This window comes from Mixophyes fleayi, chromosome 3 (genome assembly GCF_038048845.1).
Source record: "Mixophyes fleayi isolate aMixFle1 chromosome 3, aMixFle1.hap1, whole genome shotgun sequence".
Lineage (NCBI taxonomy): Eukaryota > Metazoa > Chordata > Amphibia > Anura > Limnodynastidae > Mixophyes > Mixophyes fleayi.
Window position 1 is genome coordinate 188148416 of NC_134404.1, and position 27091 is coordinate 188175506.

At 37.4% G+C, this 27091-nt stretch overlaps 1 protein-coding gene across 3 annotated transcripts in view; it reads left to right on the top strand.

The window, feature by feature from the left end:
- Positions 1-27091, top strand: part of FIG4 (FIG4 phosphoinositide 5-phosphatase) — a 247427-nt gene that overhangs the window by 99194 nt on the left and 121142 nt on the right. For all 3 annotated transcript variants that reach the window (XM_075202905.1, XM_075202904.1, XM_075202903.1), the window contains exons 12-17: positions 8424-8557; positions 11893-12009; positions 15063-15108; positions 16209-16357; positions 22438-22604; positions 24810-24948. In XM_075202905.1, the coding sequence (XP_075059006.1) occupies positions 8424-8557; positions 11893-12009; positions 15063-15108; positions 16209-16357; positions 22438-22604; positions 24810-24948 (752 nt within the window). The remainder of the gene's footprint in view (positions 1-8423; positions 8558-11892; positions 12010-15062; positions 15109-16208; positions 16358-22437; positions 22605-24809; positions 24949-27091) is intronic.

The window sequence follows — 27091 nt, forward strand, 5'->3', positions numbered from 1 at the left end:
CCTATGTATTCAAAACTATAGGTCCTCTAGTGGTCCTCTATTAAGCTCTGAATAGAGAACCTATTATGTTCTCTTGCTAAATAATCTGGAGTTATGTGTTGGATATTTGCTCATATGGGTAGAATCTTCTTGGGTTACGTGAGTACTTTGACAATATTTTCACCTGGTCGGGCTTGTATACACAATTTATAATCTTTGGTAAGAGTATTGTACAAGTCTTTGAGTGTTGTCACTTATCTTTCTGGGGGGTATATATGATTCCTATACTTCAGGTAATGGATCAGTCTCGGGTGAAACCTCATTGATGATGTTCTCCTCTCATCCTCTCTCAAAATCTCTTGTCATTTCTCTCCAGCTAATCTCTCTATATCCTCAATTGTCACTCTCGTCTTCAACAGTCACTTTCTGCTCTGCTGATCAATAGATGTTTCAACCTATACAGCTTTTTTGTAAACTATTTCTAAATTGGACCTCTGACATGTCTAGCATATTAACATAAAATACAGTTGCGTTATTTAACATTCTGGTGTATTTTCCTAGATTTTTTCACCCTACTATCCATATACACTTAAACCTATTTGTGGGACACTCCATCGCACTACACATATCCTGGAGTAGTTTCTGGATATAACTTAATACCTCATGCTTTATTGCCGTGATCTCATCGAGTAGTTTTGGGGTGCCTCTATAATCATCAAACATCATCAGGTAATTATATAGCGCTACTAATTCCGCAGCACTGTACTGAGAACTCACTCACATCAGTCCCTGCCCCATTGGGGCTTACAGTCTAAGTTCCCTAACATACACACACACACAGACAGAGAGACTAGGGTCAATTTGATAGCAGCCAATTAACCTACTAGTATGTTTTTGGAGTGTGGGAGGAAACCGCAGCACCCAGGAGGAAACCCACGCAATCACGGGGAGAACATACAAACTCCATACAGATAAGGCCATGGTCAGGAATCGAACTCATGACCCCAGTGCTGTGAGACAGAAATGCTATCCACTAAGCCACCGTGCTGACCTCTATAAGGTGACAGATACTACATGTTTATATTACAGCAAGGCTTATAGTATTAATTAGTAATAATTTAGGAGTGGTCCGGTTTTTTTTTTTTTTTTTTTTTTTTTTTTTTTATTGCATTGTTCTCAATCATTTCATCATATAATTTGACTAAAGCATGTCTTTTATCATGTCCATTATAGTGTTTTTGTCTGTATTTTTAATTGATGATGCTTTATTTGCAGCCCTGAATTAAAAAAAAAAATGCAGGTTGAAAAAAATTATCAATTATGTGATGATTAAAATACATTGATCTTATTAGCCTTGTTCTGTAATAGTGATCAATATGTACAATTCAAGTAAGATGGAAATACCGTGAAGATAGCTGAGAAGTGAGATACTTTGTCGTTTTATTTATAGCCTCCATTGTGAAAGGCAAGGATCTGGCTCACCAGGCTCTGACATGTGACTTGTTAAGTGTTTTTTTTTTTTTTTAAATTATCCTGGCAATTGTAGTGTGGATGAAAATGTGTTCTCTTACTGACCACGCTAGGATTTCACCATTAATGCATTTGTGTAGTAATTGAAATGCATGCCATTCCCTATTAAGACCAAACCTGCATTATGAGACCGTTTATGTTCAGCAATTTGTAATGTTTGAATTTTTCCTTTTTTAGTCTAGAAAGGGCAATGATGTTTACAAACATGTGCTCAGGATATATTCATCCATGCTGTGTAAAAGCTTGACACATTTGGTGACAAAATATGGTTTATCCTTTTATTTTTTCGGTGCTAGTACAAACTAGGTCAGGTATCCAAGGCTTAAGCTTTATTTATCCATTCAAAATGAGGCTAGTGCAATGAACCTACTGATTTCTTTTTATACTTTTAATGTTCAGCAATTTGTAATGCTTTAAGTTTTCCATTGTGTCAATGGTTTGTACAATTGTGCTTGGAATATGCATCCATGATGTGTAGAAGGTTGAAGTCACGTTTGGTGGCAAAACATGTAATTTTTCTTTTATTTTAAGAGTGCTAGAAAAGACTAGGTCAGCTACCCGGTGTGTCACAATTGTTTAACTATTGAAAATGAAGCTGGTGCAATGCACCTACCAAGTTCTTTTCATACTTTAAATTACATTTGATCTGGTTAGTGTATTTTTAGATAGTTATTTACTTTGAATAAAAAGCCTTGTCTTCCTGCTCCCTGATATACAAAACTAGAAAGTGTTTAATCCCGATACAAAAGTAGTGTGAGCAGGAAATGTTTTCCTCCCAGATATTGCTTAACTGTGGCTACTATGTGTAATTTGCACATTGATACAACTGGTGCTAGCATAGATTTGGCTGGCAGTCTTTATGTAGCAAGAGATATTCAGTGCCTTACATTTTATATGAATTAAAGGGAGTTTAAAAATCCTCCATTAGTCTGAGTCCACTGTCAATATTATAAAGTATGAATTGGAGTAGGTAGTGGATAAAAAATATAAACACCAATATAAAATCACTTAGTAGAGCACTGGACCACTATATGTGGCCAATATGCCCAGTATACACGTGGCATTGAATCTACAAATGCCACTCAACCAACACCTTGTTTATGGTGGTGAAAAATGTTCTCAGATATCCCATATATTCTGTACTGGGTTCAGATCTGGCGAGTGAGAAGGACATGCATATGGATTACATCAATGTCATGCTCATCAAACCATTGAGGTAACCACACATGTGAATGGGGACATTGTCATCCTGGAAGACGATACTGTCAACATGACATGAAGATCACTCTGTAATGTGAAGTAGCGATTAGCCTTCAAAGGGAATTATTGCGCCCCTGTCATGATGTAAAATGTATACCATAACACTGCAGAACCAAGAGAACCATTTACTAAGGCTCTACGGTTCTTTAGATTGTGCACTAATCAGTTTGTAGATAATATAATCCTCATCACCCTTTATTTATATATATAGCACCACCATTTCCACAGCGCTGTACAGTGAATGTTTGTCACATCATATTATTCACATCGGTCCCTGCCCCATTGGAGCTCACAGTCTAAATTCCCTAACACACACACACACACACTAGGGTTAATTTTTTTAGCAGCCAATTAAACCTACTAGTATGTTTTTGGAGTGTGGGAGGAAACCTGAGTATCTGGGAGAAACCCACGTAAACACAGGGAGAACATACAAACTCCATACAGATAAGGGAACTGAACTCATGACCCCAGTGTTGAGAGGCAGAAGTGCTAACAACTAAGCAACTGCGCTGTCCAGAGTATGATGAAGGATGATTCTTGTCACCAAATCACCTTTCTTCATTGCTCAATAATCCATTGCCTGTGGTGTTTGAACTGCTGCACTAGCAAATATTAATTGCCAGGTGTCACAATCAAGGGTCTGGAGGAACCTGTTCGGTTTGCTCGAGTTGACGCTGCCCTTCTTGAGGCCTGGAGTATAACAGAGAGGGAGGTATTTGCCAGGGACCCCCGCAAGTGAGTTTGGAGATCATGGCTCCCTAACCACAGGTCGCGGTTCTTAACGAGGGCTACAAGCGAAACCAAGAGAAGAACCATGTAACTGGAGCAGGACGAACGCTGATAGGATAAATTGGGAAGAGATGTGAGTGCGTCAGCTGGAGTGATGATCTGCAGCTAGGTAAGCCACAGAGGTCCTGTAGGGCTGGGAGGTCCCTGGAGTCAAGATCATGAGGAAGTGCGATAATCTGCTGGTTGGTGTGATACAGGTAGTAACACTCTGCAGCAGGATAGTGAACTGTAGCACCAATGAGCAGGAAGCAGAGACACTGGTAGTAACACTCTGCAGCAGCAAGAGAACTGGAGTCAGACTAGAATACGTCTAGATATGTGAGGAGACCTGAAGGTCTGACACCCAGGTAAGGAGGCCGGTGCTTCTAAATAGACAGGGCTGACCGGCAATTGGCTAATCAAGTGAATGCAGGGAGTTTTGAAAAGACCAGGTGTATGCATGCTCAGTTCAGACCGGCAAGATGGCACCCGTAAGTGCGAGCCACAGGGAACCGATGAGGAGAGCAGCTGCAAGAGGTAGGGGGGAGTGGCGGACCCTGATCTAGTGGCAGCCGTTTGGTGCCTGACACGAAGTGGGATAATTGGTTTATGCCCTGCAATCAGACTATAATATTCTGCTCTGTAGAGTTCTGGTAGAACTGTTTTTGATTAAAGTGATGCTTGTGCCCATGGATGACAATTGCAGTTATTTGATCTTCAGTTCCTCACCTGCTTTTCTTTACACTTTGATTTAATGCACAGATATTACACTCCTGATGTTTTTCCTTGGAGTTCTATTCTGACATTGTCATAGTCAAGTCACTGAGGTCTCCTCTTTAGTCATAATTATAAACAACGAGATAGTCCAGCATTTTGGATGTTGGTTTCTTAATGAAGTCATGAGCTACACATGCTGGATTCTCTTTTTTACCCAGGTGCTTTCATTTTTTTTTGTCCAATAGTTGTGCCCGCACCAGGTTAATTGACTGCACACTTCTGCTGTTCAAATGAGTAGCAGTATAAGGCATGGGTTAGTTTGGGGCACTTGAATAGCTTGCATTCACAATGTTCCTCCGTTTTGATCTGATTCGAGATTTCGTTTCCCATTTGTATGAACACCAAAGGTATACTGGAACTGGGATGAATGATCCCAATTCTTGCACAAGTTTTATAGCTCATTGTTCACTCTTTCTCTACTTGGAATGTGGCATGAGCAAATGCTGGCAAAATGCTTCTGGACAAATCCTTAGCAAGAAGAATGATTTCAGGATGTCTACAGATCAGGTATTTGTGTTGGAGAAACAAAGAAGGGGGGTGGCGCTTCTACCTTTTAGTTGATTTTAAGTTGTGCTTTTATTTATGTCCTCATGCATGTTTTGTACATACATTACGTTAGTTTGATCCTTTTGGCTCCCATCAGAAATCTACTCTTGACTGAAAAACTCAGAAGCTAGCCAGAAACGTAAAATAGTATATTTATTACAAATAGCAGGTGGACAAGTAACACAAACCAACAAAATAAATGTAATCTGAAGGTTGAAATCCTCTATAGTCAGAGAATATATACAATAAAGGTAGAGTGTTAAATACCTTGAATCCAGTTGCCAAAGGGAATTGCTAAAAAGCAAAGAAAGTCTTTGGATTCAAAAGTCGAGGAGCCCAAGAAACGGAGAGATCATCTATGTGACTGCTGCATTCACTTAAAGTTATGCTGGAGAAATGCTGGAGAGGTGGAATATATAGGTTAAAACCACATGAAAAATAAGACCATTAAAAGCTGTACAACATATGTAATTAAAAGGCTGGGACGAGAGGTTGGTTACGTGTACAGGTGTAAGAAGTGGTTACTTCTACAAGTTTGTACCTGTATGTGGCCTGACCATAAATCTGGGATCATGATCTAATGAAAACAGCAGTAATGTGCTAGCAAGACGAGTCACTGTTCTAGTCCTCATCTGTTGTAGATGTGTATCCTGATTCCTGACCCACTAGGAATGCATAATTGTAGTGGCTACATAGCACTACAATCACCACACAGCTCTGTGTAAGAACTGGTCAGTAGCATATGCATCATTCCTTTGGAAAAATATTCAGAACCAACAGAGAATTTGTGGTTAAATACTAGCATATAATATAGACCAATTCTAGATACCCAAGTTAAAATATTTTTTTCTTTTTACTTTCACATGATATTTTTGAAGTTATATTACAAAACTCAGTTTGTGATGCCTTGACTGGTGGCTTATGCTTATTAAGTTTCTCAAATAGGTGATTGTAATCTTCAACTACAACTTCTAGCATTGTCATAGCAACTGTCTATGTAGGATTTCTCTCAAGGGACTAAGATTCTCTGAAATGCCTGTGATCATTTACATTTTAGTATTAGTTTTCCAAGCTGCCAAGAGAAACCTAGAGCAACCCTAATGATTTCAGCAGAGGTTTCTGAAATGCTCTAATCAAAGCATTTCAATTCATTATCAACAAAACAAAGCAAATGCATATTATTATTATTATTATTGTGACTAAGGGCATGCACTACCATTATACTTAATATTATTACGGGTTATGATGCATATGAAGAAAAAGATGTGAATATACAAATGCATACTGCTCAAATAAGTGTGTGCGTTTTTTTAGTTTTGTTTTTATTAGCTTATTTAAAATAGAGATATGATATACATACAATTTTTAATGCAACTGCAACAGTGGGCTTATTCTGCCACCTTGACTGATGCCACTGGTTATAAACTGTGACCGGATAGGCTTTCTCAGCTACCCTGTCTTTTATGTCACTATAGTTTATTTGGGGTTCCCTTTTACCATCAGTGAGCTGCCTTCACTGGCCACTGCTACTGGTGTTCTTGGACAGCAGATACTAACTGACTGTGAGTGTGAACTACACACTAGTTGTATTTCTGATGGTACGCTTGCTATTGCAGCACCCTTTTTGCTGGTAACAATGGCTGGTTCCTCCTGACCATTTATTTTTGATCAGGACTACGGTTAGCAGGCAGAGTGTTGACACAGCGTGCTGGGTTCAACATAGGACAGCTGGGGAATGCATAGAGTTTAGAGCTTATTTATAGGTAACAGGATACAGCAGGCAATAGGCTATATGCAGGATCTTAAAATTAGAATCATGTTTGCTTCTCTGAAAGGGTCCTTACAAGGACCGCTACACACCAGTCTGAGGTACTGGTGATCATCCTGAAATTTTTATACAATATTTTACAGACGTAAGAAGAGGGAGTAATCCATCGATCGGCCTCTTTAATCAACCCCGGCACTAATTCTGTGCTGGCATATCATATATTCAATATTAATTAATGTATCTCTGGGTAGCACAATGAAGTCTGGGTACAAACAAAATGACACTTTTTGCATCCCAATAAAATAATGCAGAAGGTGTGCTGCACCGATAATAGAAATATATTTATATAACAAGTTATTTGTTATTGGTTCCATGTGGGGCTGACTATTATTATTATTATTATTATTATTATTATTATTATTATTATTATTATGCATTTATCCTACAGTTCTAGTAAATAAGTTGAACTATGTTTAACTCCTAAACAAATAATGCAACATTAAAGTACAAATGTAATCACTTATTTATATTAGCATGATATGGACCATTCATGTAAAATACACTGATCAGTAGTAAACTGACATTCCAACAGCAGCAATTCCTCCCACATTTTAGGACAGTGCTCTAGTGGGATCTCGTACAGGTCAAAAAACTGAGACAGTTTCTGTGACATCACTAGCCCTGCCCTTGTGTATTCTACCAATCCACACTGTGCTTTTCTGCATAGCAAGTCTGCCTAGCTGTCAGTCACTCTGCTTGTTTAGTTACAGAAAACCCTGTAAGTGAGAATGGGGGACCTAACCACTCCAGTCATCTAATGTGTATTATTCAGCTCAATAACACACAGCTTTTGATATTTATTATTGTTCACTACTGGCTTCTCTTGCTCGAAAAGGAAACATGTGAATCATATATTTGAATCATCAGAACATTAGAGCTCATTCAGCTTGCTGGACAGACACTCTCGACATTTCCTCTTCAGTGAGAATAATTATTATTAAATATTATATAATTTACAGTCCATGTTTTGGATGTGCCCTGATTCTATGGGGCATATTCAACTGTCCGCGGTTTCCGCAGCGGAAAAACTGTTACCGGTAGTAATAAGCCGTACTTCAGCTCCCAGCTCGCAAATCCAGCGAGAAAAGTACCACAATACCGGTATTTACGCGCACTATTACCGTAATGACGGTAATAGTGCGCGGGGCGCGTAACTTTTGGCTGTAACGCCAACAATTGAATATGCCCCTATGATTATACTAACTAACATAAAACATCAGTGTGTTCGTAGTATTGTATTTTGATACATTGTAAATTCTGCTCTTAGAATCCAAATTCAACAGGAAAATCATACATGACTTACAAGCATGTTGCATAGTTTAGTGTTGACATTTGTCTTAATGTTCATCTGTCAACCAAGCTATTGATGTCATTTATGACATACTAAGTTTGGACCTGGATATGGTTACTATCATTCTTTTACAATTAAGCAAAATATGTTTGTTTTTTGTTTTTTCAATTTTGAATTAGACCGCTCTGATTACCTTTAAAAGGAGTAAGTGTAAAGATATATAGGAGACTCGCATGGTCCCGATTAACTATAAGATAGGTACAATATGCACATGTTTAACAGCTATTTGTTTGAACCTATGTTTCAAGCTAGTCTTGTACCTTACATCTTTGTCATCTTGTTTGTCAACACAAGCAAAGAAAGGTACCAATGGCTGTCTACTAATTCTAACAAATATATATATATATTCATTCTAATTTTTTTTACATTTTTTTAACATAGGAGCGCGAAAAGCGAAAACATGAGAGGATCCTAAGTGATGAACTGTTTGCGGCTGTCACGTATTTGAATCAGTTTATACCACCTGAGCACAGTATTGTCTACATTCCATGGGATATGGCTAAGTATACCAAAAGGTAAATATCTAAATAACTGCTCCATAAAACCTGGTGTAAGCCGGATATAAATAAACCAGCATGTAAAAGTTTGCAAAACTGCCTTTATCGTTTATAAAGAATACGTTTTTTCACTATTTGCTGGCCAAACACTGCTTGACGGCTGCAACAAAAAGTAGGAATCCATTTATACATTTTAGTAATGTATCAACTCTTCAACCATTGTTCAGGTTAGAGCATAACAAATTCCTCCTTTGAACACCTAACTCCGTATCCCAGCAGATAGGAATGCAATTATAGCTAGGTCCCTTTTCACATCAGAATATCCTTGTTAATAATTTTGCAATTATGTGAAAAGGAATCTAGTTATTTTTGGAACTATCAAGAGATGTCTTTGGTAATTTACTGGTGAATTTGGAATTGAAGTGTATTTATTATTTATAGACTAACGTGTCTGGAGGAGAAAATGGGACATTTCATTTTGATATTGTTACTACTGTACATTTTCTGGAGAATGACAGTGCAACGCATACAAAGCTTAAGACAACTCTTCATCTGCTGTATAAAAACTCCCACAAACTAGATAGGTAGAATAATAACAGGCTAAAGTGTGTGTTCGCAAATGCTAGAAGTCTTGCAAACAAAATGGGAGAGCAGGAGTTGATGGCATTTCAGGAATATTATCATTGGATTGGTGTTGCTCAAACATGGTTGGATAAGTCACACAACTGGACTGTTAATATTCATAGTTATACTCTCTTATAATCTCTGTTACCATTAATCTGAGATAGTATAAAGGATGATGTTTATGATGGTATAATGACATCATGGATGATGCTTCTAATTGAGATAAGAACTTCCAGTATATGAGAGTGTTTATAAGCACGTCTTGTATAAATAATGAGGACAAGACTCTGCAATCACAGATAGAAAAGTCTGTGCAACTGAGCAGTGTTGTATTTGTAATGTGTTTTATTTACCCTGAAATTGATTGGTAACTGTAGACCAGTAAGTTTAATATTTAAGCTGTTTGAATGGATGTTAAGGGACCCCATGTCGGGAACAGCTCACACACTAGGTTGAATACTATTGGGTGAGTGATTAAGAAGGTTCTATGTATAATTGTAGATTACATCCTTAGCAATAGTGTGTATTGCAAATCTGGTGCATCCAGAGGCAGCAGCATATTATTATGCATTAAAAATGTGTATGAATGAGAGAGAATGTTGTTGCCCCTTTATAAGACACTGGTGGGGTGTCACTTTGAATATGTTGCTAGGTTATGGTCAATATTTACATTAAGGTGGGTGTGATCACTGTGCGTAAATACTTTTAATGGCTTATACTGGCAATTATATGACAAACATTTTAAAGTCCCCATGGAGGACACAAGACCACCCCTTGTGGCTAAAAATAAAATTAATTTAATCTCCAAAAGATTCATGAGTCATTCCACATCAAATCAGCACAGGGTTTCAAACTGACCATCTGAGACTGTAATGAAGTTTGGTATAATAAATGCTGTCATGGGTTTAAAGAAAACTCTCAAATCTTAGGCTGATATGTGCACTGGTTTTGAAACTATACGCCTTTAAAGTTGCACTTTTTTAACGAAAAATTTGCTATTAAAAAACATTAAAAACAAGTTTTTCGTTAAAGTGCTGCTTTAAAGGCATATAACTTCAAAACCAGTGCAGATACAGGGGAGAATCGATTTAGAAGCCAATTTTAAAAGAAAAAAAAATGCAGATGACCCAGCCCAAGGTAGTCCACTATGGGACTGGTCCGGGGAACAAATGCCCCCTGTCCCTCAGCCCAGCCTTCCCCTGTGCACATATCAGTCTAAGATTTCTCATAACATATTATTATGTTATATATTATTGGCATGTTGATCCAGACGATTGTCTGATTGCTGTATGGGCTCAGGAAGCATTTTTACCATCTTGGAGAAAAAGATTTTTTCCCCCTTTCCACTGGTATTCACGGGAATGTTGGGGAAATTTCTGCATATCTTCTAGGTTGGTAGCTCCAATCTATTAGAAGTAAGTGTAAGGTGGTGATATTGCTGCCTTACATCCAGGGCCGGATTAAGGGAATGGAGGCCCCTGGGCTAAGGGGCCCTCCATTCCCCGCGAGGCCCCCAATGTGAGCCGTCCGCCGCCCCCCACCCCCAGCGAGGACCCCCCCAAGCACTTACCTGTCAGTGCAGTCCTCCATCCCGGCGCGCTGTAAGCTCCTTACTGAGGAGATCTCGCGAGAGTTCATGTATCCTCAGTAAGCAGACTACAGCGCGCCGGGACGGAGGACTGCACTGACAGTACTCAGCAGCATCGATCGGGCCGGGGGCGCCCCCGCCCCCGACCGATCAATAATGCTGCTGAGGAGTTTGAAGGGCCCCCTGGATGCCCGAGGCCCCTGGGCTATAGCCCAGTTAGACCTCGGGTTAATCCGGCCCTGCTTACATCACATGTTCCTTGTGTTTAATTTTGAGCATCTGCATGAAGATTGTATGTTTTTTGTGGCTGCTCAGATTTCATCCCCAGGTCCAGAAACATAGTGGTTCATTAAATGGTTTGCTAAATTATTTGTGTTGATGTACTTGTGGAATGGAAATTAATTGTAAACCCTCCCGGGTTGGTGATGAGGTACCAGAATAAAGTTTTCAATACAGCTCTGAAGAATTGCAAAAAGAAAAAAAACAAATATAAATTATATTTGTATAAATGATATGTCTGTTGTCATTGCTTCTAATTGGAGTTTTCTGACTTAGCTTCTTAAGAAAACTTGTATAATAAAAGGAATACCGTATTCCAGGGCAGCATGGGTGGCTCAGTAGTTAGCACTTCTACTTCACAGCACTGGGGTCATGAGTTTGATTCACGACCATGGCCTTGACCATGACTATTCCCAACCATGACCATGTGTGGAATTTGTATGTTCTCCCCGTATTTGCGTGGGTTTACTTTGGGTGCTCCGGTTTCCTCCCACACAAAAACATACTAGTAGGTTAATTGGCTACTATTAAATTGTCCATAGTCTGTCTGTGTATGTTAGAGAATTTAGACTAAGCTCTATTGGGGCAGGGTCTGATGTAAGTGTGTTTTCTGTACAACGCTGTGGAATTAGTGACGCTATGTATATAAATAAATGATGATGCTGATCCCTGCTGTAAATGATCTAAATATTAGAATTCACTTTTAATTTTCGACTAGTATCAAAACATACCTCTCTATGGTTCTGGACTACTCCGCAACTTCTAATATGCTTACAGTTTTTTAGTGTGGGAAATATTATCCAATATATGTATATATTTTGCGCTCTTGTTGGAAATAAATTCTTTTTTGTATTTTTTACAGCAAACTGTGCAATGTCCTGGATCGACTGAATGTAATTGCAGAAAATGTTGTGAAGAAAACCGGTTTCTTTGTTAATCGACCTGACTCATATTGCAGTGTTTTAAGGCCCGATGAAAAGTATGTGGTGGTGATTAGAACTGTCGGGTGTTCTTTTAAGTACATGATATAAACCATGCATTAACATATTGCACAGATTTCCGCTAGTTACATATTATAGATAAACTGGATTAAGTCCCAGGTAATGAGAAGCCATGGCAACTTCAAAGTAGCTTTAGTGGTACTTTCCCCTCTTTATTATATGGAGTAGAGAACTTAGCAAATCATTTCACGGTTAATATACCCTTCACCAGGTTAAATTACCTGTTGTTTTTTAAGGGTATATTGACCCTGAAACATTGTGCTGCGTTCTATACTCTGCATAACAAAGATGTGGAAATGCTAACACAGCTCCATTGATGTTGCCGAGTGCTGCTTAAGACCCATTTTGCGTTGGAACATCAGTTGATGTATCTAGTCACATATTGTAAAAGGCATAAGGCACTCTTTCAGTCCACCTTGCTTTTTGTGGCCTGAATATGTTTACTCTTAATCAAATAGAGGTCAACATAAAACTGCCTGGTAATAAGGATATGTAAAACATGACTATTTCTAAGTATATGGACGTGATCATTTTTAAGATGTCTTCAAAGATAAATCTCCTAAAAGGGACATTATTTAGTGAGATGTTTTGAAAACAACTCATATTATTTGTTCATATGTTCATTCTATAAATCTATATTATACAGTCAAATGCACATCAAACTTGCTTTGGTAGGTCCTACTACATTGTAATTTTAGTATTGCTTGGAATTGGAGGGCTCTTTAACCTTTTTTTTTTTTTTTTTAACATGGTTTATTGATGATATGTTTGTGTTAGTTTCAAAACATCGAGGGATGAGTGGGTGAGGGATAACAGATTTTCAGTGTGAGCAGTAGTCAGGCCATGTAAGATAGAAGCATTGGAGAAAAACATGAGATTGCAGACTGTCAGAGATAAGCCCCTCTAGCTACTCCCTGATTAGATATCTTTATCTTATATTCCAAAAGTCATACAATATATCAACTCTAGTTTGTCAGGAAACCGCTCCTGAACCCCTTTATTTGTCACAAACCTCCCTCTGTGCACTTGTGACTTGGAAGTTTACTGTAAAGTAACACAGGATTCCAGCTCCAAATCTCACACTCACCTTTTTCTCTAAGGCTACAGATTTCGCTGGCCCCTTCCCAACACAGACGCACGCTTCACACTTCTCAGCAACTGCCACCAGCTACGTATAAGGCCCGTAGCAAACCTATGACTTAATCACCCAATTGTGCACACTCTGTGCTCTGGTAGCTAAACAAGTAACCCTTCACACACTGGTTTCTAAAAAGTTAATCCAGCCAAGCAATCTTTTTCTTCTAAACAACCAATGGATTCGTTTAGAGCAATAAGGACAGAACTATTAAATTTTATTTAATATACACAAAGTACAATGCTTACAGAGAATAAAAAACAGATAAAGATTTGACATACAAGTAAAAAATTGCAAACAGTTATAAAAACAAATGGGATGAAAGTACAGAGCATTACTTGCATATAATACATCTGTATGCCTGGGGCAGGCAAAAAAGATGGACAGTCCTTCAATTAGATTGATCCCCAAGAAGCTGACAGTTTGTCCCTTCAAAACACAGGTTTTTAAGCAAAATGAAATGGGATGGTCTTCACCGGGGCAATGTTTAATGCTAATAGGGGGTTGTGGTCTGTGACATTTTCTTAATCACCATTTGCATGTTGCCTGATTTACTAACCGATTCTACTGTCAGATCTAATTTTTCTGTAGAGCGTTACATCGATCCAATTTTATCATTAATAAATCCCCTATGATTCTTTCCATCTTTTGATATCAAACACGCCTAAATACAGTGTATTCGCAGAGCTTACATTCATTTCCTTCATTCTCTGTGGGGCAGAATTCTTAATTCAACATATGAGCTGCCCTTCAACATGCTATTGAGGAATATGTGGTTGATCACTACTTTTATTGATTTTAAGAGGCATATTTTAAAACTGAATTCTTTTTGTCTATATTACATATAGCCTATGTCAGCACATGGCCTCTTTGAGCCAGACCACATGCTGAGCGGTACCTAAATGTCTACTCGGGTGTCACAACCAGGCTATATCTCAACCCGTGAGCTCTTTGAAGCTGCCCCCAGGTGACACTCCTATCTTCTTACACTGGGATGTGCAAAGCCATCCAATAAATTTACATCAGACTCTCTGACTTCACATTTTACACTTTAACGAAACTTATCAATGGATTCATCTGATATAACCTATTTACACTGCAGATATGATTTATCCCTTATAAATAACTGCAAGCTCTCTATGTTCACCACACAGACGTATTTCCAAGGAAGGGCATGAGACCAGTACGTAAATTTGCACACCTTTAAACAACTAACAGCCACATACTATATACACACCCAAACACACACACACAGTGGTTGAACTCGATATTAGAAGTGGCAGCATGGAAAATGTAAGTGAATGGAATTTTATATTTTTACAATTAAAATAGTTGAAGAAGTGGCGGTATGGCATACTACCATATATCAGCCCACTTTGTCCACTATATATAAATCTAATTTAGACCATACCCCTTTTTGCTATATCACAGCCACTTTTTCCATACTACATTTGAACAGTATGCAATTCAGCACCCAGTTGACCAGTATAAAGTGTATCAACCGTCTGAATAGATAAAAGTATCCATTTGAACAGACTACATAGACTCCTGAACAGCTGCTCTACTCTTATTGCTAGCTTTAAAAAACAGTGAGCAGGGTTGCCTTGCCACTACATTGAACAGCCAGACCTATGATAGGTAGGATTTCTGGCTGCCTCTATGACCTCCATCAGCAAGTCATGGCTAATTGACCTTCCAGTAACTGCTGTGGATCAACAGAGGAGATGCCGCCGCTGATCTACCATATTACAGCACTGGCTTCTCTCCTGATCCCATTACCGTCAGCAATTCCTCCATGTTTTGCTATTCTAGATGTACTAATACAGTTGAGAAAAGTCCTAAATATATAATTTGAATTGCAGTGATATCTTTTTTTTTTTTTTTTGTGTATCTTAGGTGGCATGAGCTGGGAGGTGTGGTTGGATCATCTGGTCGTTTGCAGGTAAAGCTTGGAGTGTTTGCATTCAGCACTCACATGCTTTATATATACTTCAATATATTGTTCGTTAAATGTTGGTACGTTGTTTTTGTTACTGTGGTTATTGGGCAACATAGCTATGAGCAAATCATCAAATCCGGTATATATACTATATTTTAGAAAATGTTTATCTCTAGATCTTCCGCAGGAACAAGGAGGATTTTGTGCATACTTCTTTTTCTTAAGTTTAATAACTTTTTACTGCATATTTAAATTCTGTCATTTTCAAGTATTGTACTTAGAGAGTAATAACTGCATTACCAGTTATTACTAATATGCTCCTTACACTCCCTGAAGCTCTATTCAGCCATTATCCTGAGCTCTCCGTGGTTCATCTCACAGCCCCAGCTGAAAACCAAGGGGTGGTGTGACACTGTACAGAGGGAATGTGGGCAGGAGATTGCAGCTTCTAATTGAACCTCCTGCGGTTTTTTTTTTAGTTTTTTTTTTACATGCTCTGTAATAGACTAAATGCTCTTGAGGGTTTTTTCTGCTCTGTATTGACTTCTCAGCTTATATACTCCTTATGTTTAATCATCCTGTTAAATTATACCACATAGTTCCCTGGCTCGTTTTAATGCCCCAATATGCAAAGCTTACTGGCTGTCTTACATTTGAACTGAAGTGCCATTAAAATTCAAAAAGCTAAAACATCCTATTAAATTAATAAACATCACTTAAATTTTATACATGGATCATTGCCAAATATTTTCGTATAGCATTCTAAATTTTCCGAGTTGAGCTAAAGCTCAGGTTTCTGCAGTAGATATTTTATACAGCACACAGTGCAGAGTTTGCAGTGTTTTAACATTTGCTATTGTGGCACAATCAAATATAAAACATAGTTTGCAGAAATTGCAGATTGTTTTATTTTTGCCATTGTTCAATAACAGTTTATTGTCAGAGGACATATTGTCGTCTGATAATCTGTGTGTTTGTCAAATAAAATATGTATGTTGCAATAAGTTGTTAAATTAGATTGATGTTGATAATTTGTTTTGAATGCAATTATACAATTCTTTCTAATGTGGCTAATGAAAGTTATTTGATGTTTTTGTTCTCAGACTGGCGTTCTTCGAACAAACTGTGTTGACTGCTTAGACCGAACCAATACAGCACAGTTCATGGTGGGAAAATGTGCTTTGGCATATCAGCTGTACTCTTTAGGGCTGATCGATAAACCTAATTTGCAGTTTGACACTGATGCAGTTAGGTATGATATCATTGATTTGAGAACCTCTGTTTTAATTTTGTTTGTGTGTGTATATGTATACGTGTGTATGTATGTATGTATGTATGTATGTATGTATGTGTGTGTATGTATATATATATCTATCTATCTACCTACTATATAAAAGCCTAGTGGCGTGTGTCTGTGTGTGGGGAAAAAAACTAAGCTGCAGCGCCACCTGCTGGGCGAAGTTATACACTGACCTACTAAATTCTTAGTGTGTGTGGGGGGAAAAACTCAGAAAGGGCTGAAATTTGGTATACTAAGATGTTTTTAATTTGCTAATTTAATTTGTTAATTGTTAAAAGTGTTTATAAAGATTTTAAAAAAATATATATATATATTTCTTGAAGGAGAAGTGACAGTGGGGAGTGGTTGGTGGTTGCCGGGGGTGATAGAGCGAGAGGAGTGTGATACTCAGGACCGCTGAGAGAGATCCCTGTGTCTGAATAGACATCTGGATAGATGTGGCCATAAAGATGATGGAGAAAAATGATGAGGTGGTGACATGTGGACAAAACCACGTTAAAAAAGGGCGCTTACGTCGGGAAGTAACGCTCTTCCCCTGAGGAGGCCTGGCCTAGCCCCAAATGCATGACAAGAACCTTTTTAACACCTTAAGTAGCTTGATTTGACTAGAATGCATGAGTATCATGCACGGGTTAACGTGTGTGTGTATATATATATGTATGTGTATATATATATATATATATATATATATATATTATATATATGCCATACTGTGCACACTAAGTTGCACATGCGTAGTATTTGCTTTAATGGTACAGTAAATGCAATACATCTTAACAAATGACACGTTCAAGAGACGGGGATGCACTTGATCATGTGATAACCTTGCTCACTTCGAAGTATGCACTATGTGGCATTTGTCTGCAATATTTCCTTTTTGGTGTAATGGGCCATTTATACCTTGATTTGGACCACTAAATTTGTGAATTTATATAGTAAAATAAAAGTAATAATTAAGTTGACAGTTATCTATATGCCATGCAGGTATAATAAGCTGTATTACTGTGGTTTTTTTTTTACTTCACTGTTAGTCAATTGCATGTTATACAGTGCTTCTTCCTCACCTTGACCTGTCTCCTGATTTTCTCTAATACTCATTTTTTTGCATTTAATAATAAACGCCTCACTTTTTAGACTTTAACAAGTAATAGAGCAGATAATACAAAACTATTCAGCTATCCATATAGTCTTACTATTATAATATTACATCTTTATTTCCATAATTAGCATGTGCTTTTTATAAAAGAAACAGCGTTCCCTTCCGTATGTTAATTCACTATCTAAATTTCCTATATTATATGTTCCTATTCAAACTTGTTAATACGATCACATGTCCTGAAGTTCACTTCCAACTGTGTCTAATATTCAAATATTTTTTTTATTCATAACAAATGAAAAGACGATGAGAAAAGATATCAATATGCAGTTGTTCATATGAATGTCTAGACTCCCTGTAGTTTTGTCCTTTTCAACCAACAGATTCTATTTAGTAGCTCACCAAACTGCACTTCATTAGCAAGATGCCATAGTGATGATAGGGGGAAAAAGTGCTAGAAAAACACTGTACATGTGACTGTGGTCCATTGTTAGTCTGCATGCAAATAAGTGTGCATCATAAAAGTTTGTGATCTGTGCTATTTTTATACAAACAAACAATGGGCTTAGATAAGAAAATGTAAATGAAATATAAGAATATATATATATATATATATATATATATATATATATGATACTCCTAAAGACCATATTGTGTTGAGGAATTGGCCCATGTTTCTGTATCCTCCCCCAAGAGACAGGAAATCTGTTTCTGCTTTTTTTCCATTTGTTTTTTTTTAAGAAACTTGTTTACATAATATTATAATACTGTGTGTCAATTTGCTATCCTATTTCTATATACCCTAAACAGTGTGACCATTTGTCGTATTATATTTCATTTAATAATGTTCCGGCTTTGTGTTCTTAAAAAAATGATTTGCTAGATAGCTTGGCTTTTAAATATTATTTAACTGAACTACAGGGAATTGTTTGACTAATGAAAACTCTGGTTAAATTGAGTGGGATAAAAATCGTGATGGAATTTTAAGTCAAGGGAAGTAACCTAAGACTTAATGAAAGTGTGTTCTTTGAAACCAAATCTTGGTGGTAGCAGTTGCAGATTAATATAGAGTGTGCAGTATAGTTTTGAGTGGGTTTTCTAGTAGTGATTAACTCCTTGTCACATACATGTCATGCAGGCTCAGGTGGGCCGTGTTTGGTGTAATTTGGTGAATGATTGTGCTGAAGTGCCATCTTGTTTATACACTCTTCTGTCCTCACCTTATGATTATGCACTTGTTCACAGTACCTGTCTGACCATTGTTTTTCTTTGGCATTGTGTAGGCTTCTTGACGCAGAGCCAAAACAATTGTTTCTCATGTTATCAGATAGGAAGAACCTTAAAGCAAACCAGGTTTTGGTGTAGATACACTCCTTTGCACCATCTTGTAATTTCCCACTGCCTTCACAAATTGTTGACTTTTATAATTTTTCAGAAGTTTTTGAGGGAGAGATTAGGGCTCAGAGCTGATATATATCGCTGTGATCTTTAACTGTCTTCTGCATGCAGAGATAACTGTCATGTTATACCTTAATAGCTTGCTTTTACTGTTTTATCAGTAGACCATTGTAACTCAAATTTCTTACTTGACATTTATCACCCAAATGTCCCTTTTATCGATAATAGAAATGGCTCACTTATTCCACATCTGAGGAGAGGCGTGCTATCCTGAAGGTGAGGTCTGTGTGTGAAAAAGTGGTGAGTGGAGGTAATACTGACAATGTTAGGGGAGGTGATAGCCATAAAGCAGGGATTGGAAAGGTTCTGGGCAGTCGAGGAATCGTGTTCGCCAGCTAAGGGTCTGTGTGAGCAATGTGGCTGAGGCTTAATTGGTATTCAACAAGGCACTGAAATCTGTATTGACTGAGGTGTAACAAGAATAACTAAAAACCATGAACCACTGGATATTCGTGGTCTAAAGATAGGGGAATGGAGGAAGTTTTAGCATTATCTGCAGATGATGTGTTACGGTTTCTCACAGGTGCACATAAATTCTCAAACACACTGCTCTAAGAGATTGAGAGATTTGGGTAGGTCTCTGGTCTTAAAATCAATTGATTAAAGGCCAACATTTTTCAGATCCACAGGAACCTTCCATAGACTGATCTAAACAAAACTCCTTGCATGGGACTCTCAATTTGAAGTACCTTGTCAAATAACTTTGCAGATAATGCACTGCATAATATTCTGTGCCTGATTGAGTATCTTTGACTCAAACAACTGGAAAAAATCTAGTTGAGAAGATTATCCAACCCAAATTTGTATGTGTCCTCCAATTTCTTCTGATATTCATACCAGACATATTTTCTGCAATATAAATCACTGTGTCTCCCCTATGGGCTGGGCAGAAAGGAGAGCTAAACTTAAATTGAGCACCTTGAATTCGAACCAAGCTTTCCAGGAGGATACTCTCCAAAACTTTAGGTTCTTTCAATATGTTTCACACCCTAGAGAATGGATGGGGGAGGGGGGCTCAATATATTGCCTTATATAATATTATGGTGCAATTATCAGTCCTATTTCACTACAGACACTGCTAGAGGTTAGTAAGAAAAAAAGAGATATAGAGGTGTCCGCGGTTCCCTATTAAGATATGCTGCCTAAATGGGAACAATGTAACAGAGGAGGGTCCCTTTACTTCATATGGAATAATGAATCAAAAAATACAATTGTCTGGCGCAGAAATGGTGATGGCTGAAGAAATAGATATACGGTATTTATTACAAACTTGACACTTTAAATAATCCTAACAATAGAGGTAAAAACAAACACCTTATTGGACAAAAACTTGGTCCGGACCAAAATATTTTTTGAACAAATAAAGTCTAGAGTGCGGGTTCAATAATGAGTAAAAATCCTGCTTGTTGGTATGCAAAAACTGATTACCTATGTAGAGCTAATTGAAAAGCACGCTCACATATCTGAAGCTGAAATTCAAAAGTCAATTAGGCTGGATCATATACCAGATAAAGTTCAAATAGCATCGCAGATGACTCGCCTTAGTTGGTACAAACTGTGCCAGTGGGAATAATCCAGAGAATTCTTCGAAAGCAGGGAAAAAATTCCATTCCTGGACTTGTGCAGGGATCGGAACACACCCCTTCGGGTCTCGGAAGAAGCGGTGGCTGCTGAAATAGTGCACATCTTAGGAACGATGTCAAATTGTTACTCGCCACAGCTCCCACAAACAACAGCGCTCAAGGGTGGCTCGCATACGAGCTTAAGTTCAGACGTTAGTAGTGGCACTTGTTGCAGAGCTAGCTCCGGCGATAATAGTGTGACAGCCAGCAAACTTCTCTAAGTGTAGTATCTAATCAAAACCAACGCGTTTCACCCACGGAAGTTAGGTCTGCAAGAAATTTTGCTCCCCTTATTCTGCAAGCTGTTTGTATGTGGAAAACTACACATTTGATGCTGCGAGGGATGTGTATATCTGGAAACTCTGTTATGGCGTAACAGAAAATTTACTGAATTATCAAAAATGCAAAAATTTCTGGATTACGTATGGGATTAACACATATGGACATTTGTATATGTAGGATCAATTACCAGTATGACTTTTTTTCAGGTATTTGCAGCTTTGTCATGCCTTAGGGGGACACCGTTTGGGGAGAGAGATGCCCAGCTTAATGGATGCGTCTATGAGGAATACTCTTCTACCACTGGGGCCTCCTAAATTAATTTCTGTCATTTATGCCTTATTGAAATGAAAGATAGGGATAATTTGTCACTGCTCGGTCTAAATTGGGAAGCTGTTGTGGGTGCTTTCTTCAGGGTGGTCTTATATCCTAGGGCATGCAAGTGAGACTACATTTTGGGCCAAATTCCAATAGATACTGCTTTACATACAAAATAGGGTGTAACTCACCCCATTTAGACCAGTGAGGTTTGGGAGAAGGTCTGGACCAAATTGTCCCAAGTGTGGGTGGGTGATGGATACATTTTGACACTAATTGTGGGAATTCCCAGTAGTATAGAGTTTTTTGTTCACCGTGTTAAATGGTATATGTAGAACTGGGGTCTATGTACCTTTGCAAGCCCCTGGAGTAGCTATACTCAGACTGACTGGATAAAACAACCTGATAATTTTTAATTAACTTCCTTTCTTTGGCCAAGGTCTATATATCCAATACATGGATGGGTTCTGAGGACCCTAACTTCCATTGATGTGTAGACTTAATGAAAATATGGCCATGAACATTTTTCTTTAAATCAGTAGAAATTCTTAATCTAAATCTGGTCCAAGTGGGTTTAGTCTCGATATGCGATTGGTTATTTTTTGTATTTACTTTTCCAAGTAATTTGAGTATATGAGTGATTATAGACACCTATGCAGAGATGCACAGTTGCTTAGTTTGCACATTTTTTGGTAAATGTATTAAATTGCATATTTACACTACTTTGTATTTGTTTTTTGTTTTTGGATAATTTTTGCAAATTAAAAGAAATAAATGTAATGTAAAAGGTCTGATTGATAGAGCAAATTACATAACATGAAAAGTTACTTGTTGAATTTGGTAGTTGTTGCAAATGCAGACTTAAAGATATTTCTTAAATTTAAGAATGGATTTTATAGTGGTCACATTTGCAACATTTTTCACCAATTTCTTTACTCAGATAAAATAACTAAAAAAAAAAAAAAAAAGCCCCCTAATCTTAGCCTATATTTGAATTTACTTGGGAATGATTTTGGAGGGAGATTTAAAGAGATACTTTATTCTCTGCGGTGTTGATGTTGAAACTGTTAGCAGATATATGATAGTGTGATACTCCACTACATGAGTATGACTGTATGCATCTCTCCTCATTTGCCTGGCATTACTATAAGGCTCACTTTTCCAAGGAAACAGTCCTGATTGCATTATGTATTTTTTATGGTTGCTCATTTTAGAAACCAAACTTTTGTGAAAGTGATGCATTCTTTATTTTCTTACAGATTGTTTGAGGAGCTTTATGAGGATCATGGTGACACTTTGTCTCTACAATATGGTGGCTCCCAGCTTGTCCACAGAGTCAAAACCTACAGGAAGATTGCACCGTGGACACAGCATTCTAAAGATATTATGCAGACCCTCTCTAGATACTACAGTAATGCCTTTTCAGGTAATAACCCAGCGGCTTTCTTATATACACAGACACGGGACATCACCTTTTATATCACCATTCTGCTGCAGACAGATTTCGTGCTGTATGTAAATTGTGTATACTAGAGATGCTTAGGCTCGGTTTTCCAAAAACCAACCCCTCCCCCCCCCCCCCCCCCCTGAACATAACCAATCCGTACTTTCCCGCTTCCTTGGATCTGAATCTTGGCAAAACGTCATTGTTGCGTCGTCGAATCTTGCGGGTTTTGGATGTCATAAGTACGTCCCCAGCAGATCCAGTGCCATTGCTCACACAGAAACAAGAGTAGTCATGTTCTTGTCACTATCCAATCTCCAATGACATTGCTCAGTGACATTGCTCACACGGAAACAGGGATAGCAGTGTTCTTGTCACTTGACAAAAATTGACTGGAAATGCCTGGATATTAAAGTTATTGAGGTTAATAATGTAGGAACAAAAAAAAGAGTCAAACTACATGATTTTAGCATTTTTTAGCAATTTTAAAACAATATAGAACCAAAACCAAAAGATGTGAGGGCAGGTTTGCCAAAACCAATACACAAATTTAATACAGATCCAATATCAAAACCAAAACACAGGGGTCAATCCACATCCCTATCATATACAGATAGGCAGAACTTCAGAAGACAAGAGTTTGCATATTGAATGTACCTATCACTCATTGAATTTTTTAGGCACCCCCGAAATGTCCGCATTCTAGGCGGTTGTCTAAGTTCACCTATGAATGTTGATGGCCCTGGGTAAATATAAATATTTTATTAAGTACATTGATAACAAAGCTACCTTTTTCAAAGCTGTAAGTGATAAAATGTCTCATATTCTTGCAACGGTACTTTTTTATGTACTTCTTAAAAAAGGTTCAAAAAAGTGTTGTTTGTAATGTTCTCTATGGCAGCGTCATGATGAGGTAAATAATGGTCAGTATGAGAAGGTGAAAATGTCTGTCATTGATTTCTTTAATCAATATCTAACAGTCTACATACAAGGTATTTCTTTTTTTTAGCCTTGTGTGAAAATGTTTTTCCAGCCCCTAGGTTTTTTTATTGATGAATCTCACGTAAAAACAATAAAGGAACAAATGTCAATTACAATAATAATACAATAATAATTGTCAATATAACAGGAGAATCAGATTAAAAATAAAGGACAAAAAAATACCAACAGCGATATACATAATAGTACAACATTACCAGTGTGATGGATACTATAGAGATGAACTGGTCTGATTATGTAATGAGCAGTATTCGATAAAAATCATCACCACAACTTTGAGTCTATTGTATTCATGTTCTCACCTTGGAGGATACTATTTACATCTGTTACAATATATCAATGTTTATTATCTTTTTGTGTCATACTGCCCATGCGTATTTTTCATATAGACACCAGCGACTATATATTTTTTTAAATCTTAGATCCCATAAATAGTTTTGCATAATTCAGATGCATATTTAATGTCAATACAGAAGCTACATGAATGAGTAAGTACTGTGTCCTCTAACAAATTCATTGTTCTTGTATTCCAAGTGTCATTCTTTTTGAATTTTTTAATTATGCTGCCACAATACATTTGAATAAATAATTTCAAGTCGCAGTTTCCAATAAATAGAAAATGGGAAATTATCATTATATTCTATTTTTGAGTGATATACTTTCTGTGAACATCAAATACTTGTCAATACAACAGTGCCTACTTAGCATTTTACAGTTTATGCTGGTTGCCCTGCCCTCCATGGAAAGGTTATTACTACTTGTATAGTAGGCTTCCCACCATGTTGTTGCAGATGATACAGGCTTATTCCAATATTGTGATCCTGTGCAAATTCTTTAATTTGCACTATGATACTCGCATCATAAGTAATCAGTTAATAGCCAACAATGAAAAGGCAGAAGGCATGCACCCTGGGGTACTAAATCTATAACTTTTAAATTATTTTAAAAGCAATTTGAATTGCAACATCTTAAAGTGCACTCGTATCCTGTCAGCTCAATGTTCTCTGATAACAAGGTCAACTCTTTTGGTAATCTTTTATTTTGAATTGTTCACTGACTGTTGTTTGTACACAATTGGCTAGTATATATTTATTTATTTTAAACTATTGTAGATACATTACAATATTTCAAAACCGCTATACTTTTTGGCCATTTTTGTTTAATAGAGTTTTCATTCTCTTTACTCAGATGCAGACAGACAAGATGCAATCAATCTCTTCTTGGGTGTTTTCAAGCCATCTGAAGGCAAACCTCATCTTTGGGAGCTACCCACTGACTTTTATTTGCATCATAAAAATACAATGAAACTGCTTTATTCTAAGAGAAGGTAATGATGTGTTTCCTCCCTATCATGTAGTGTAAATTAAATGCTTCTTCAAGTCATATGACTAGTGGCAATTTGCACATTTGTAAACTGGGCTTCAAGTGTTGATGTTGTTTTTATGCTCCTGGTATACAGTTCCAGTGACGTTTTATGCATGTTTCATATTGCACATACAAGGACAAGCACAGGATGAGGAGTGGGATGGGGGAGGTTCCAAATGTAAAAGAATGTAACAGTTCATTCACTACTCCACAGTCACACAGGATTTCCATGATCACCATTCCACACTGTCCTGTTAATATACACAAAATTAAGGCCTTTAAGATTCCTGCCCTATTAATTTAATTTTGCTTATTGTAGCAATACTTGAACAATATTTTTCTATTTCTGAGCTTAATAATTCCAGGATTTAGTTACTTACACACTTCAATGCACAATAGAATTATTGTTATGTTTTTGTTCTTTATTGATCAAGCTCTCTAACATCCCAGTGTTTAAAAAAGGACAAAACACACAGGGCCTGATTCAGAGTTGAATGTAACTGAAACTCAGTCAACTCTGAGCATAAGCGATTGAAAAAGTTGCACGCAAGTGTATGCGTATGTACATCGTATGCAGAGTTGCAGATGAATCCAGGTCTGAATGAGTAATAGATAGATCTGTTTGACAATAAACACCCCTCAAACATTATGCCTAACTTGCGAACAAAGTACATGTACCTTTTTAGTCTCTGTAGCCTCATTTAAACTTGAGTAACTTGGGTAATATAGCAGGAATAAGTTTCCCATATTTGTAGGGGGTTTTTTTGTTTTTTTTTATCTTTGCTGCAACATGCTCTGCAAATCCTAATCTTTGACCAAGCGACTTCTAAATATTCAATTCAATATAGTCTGTGAACCATTAGCAAACCTCTAATTACAAGCTGTTTCGCATATTCATGATCATCCGCTACTTACACCTGCCCCTTGCTATTCGCTAATAAAGCCGTTTTTTCAGGTTCCAAGATTGAATCCATGTGCAATTGTCCGAATACGCCCTTTGTCTATCTTGCTTATGGTTAAGCACCTTCTCCATTGCCGTTACTCCACTTCAGGTGTCAGCGCCAAAAGTAGTTTGTCTGAATAGCTACTGTTGCATACGCTCACTTTCCAATCATGCAAAGTGAGAACATGTACAAAGATATGCTATTCAACAGGCGTATATTCCACTCTGAATCAGGCCCAAAGAGTGCATTTTCATTTTAATGACATGTAAAGCAATAAATGGCAAATTAATGTTTGCTACATCTATGTGTTTTAGTCTATATTGCTATAGCAACAGTACCTATTACACTTGTTTTGTTGCATTTAAAGCTGCACTGCCACCTGCTTGATAAATGTCACTAACCACTGGGGTTTTTTTTCTGGCCAAATCCCCAGGTTAGCTGTGAAATCTCCATGTAGACTTTTTCCTGTGGCTTGTAATTGATTCTGCAGCCCTCTCTCCCTAACCCATTTTTCGCCAGGGCTATGCAAAGAAGCAGAGGAGCCCCATGAAAAATGGCTGCATGGAACAGCCCCCAGGACTCTGGCTAGGAAAAGTAGAAAGTTAGTAAATAGATCGCAGTTTTAGCTTTAATTGGAGGATGATGGTGATTGGACAAAGTCAGAAAATCAGCTCTGTCGATGTAACCTCAAGCCATGTATAGTCTTCTTAGTAAGCTATGGTTATTTTTTCTCTAAAACTGTAATCAACCTTATGCATCTTTGTGCTTAATTTTAAGTAGATTATCCACTATAATTTTGCAAAGTCAAATTGTTATAAATGTAGAAATGTTGTGCAATGTAAAAGATGAGTATTCAGCCATCTTTTGTTTTTACAGTAGAAATTGCTGCACTAATTATCACAAATAACATACCCAACATAACCTTTCTCACTGTTTTTAATGGAGGCAAAAAATTAAGCACACAGCTTCTGTTCTGTAAACACAAAGACACAGTATTGAAAAAAAATTAGTTGTAAGCCAGGCATAGCAAAATAAACATTATATAGTTTTCAATTTTATTATTTTTTTCATTAGTCTAGTATTGATGTTGTACAGTGTTTTTTAGTTTTTGGTTTTTTTCTCCCCATAGGATTCTACATTATGGTCATAACAACAATACTA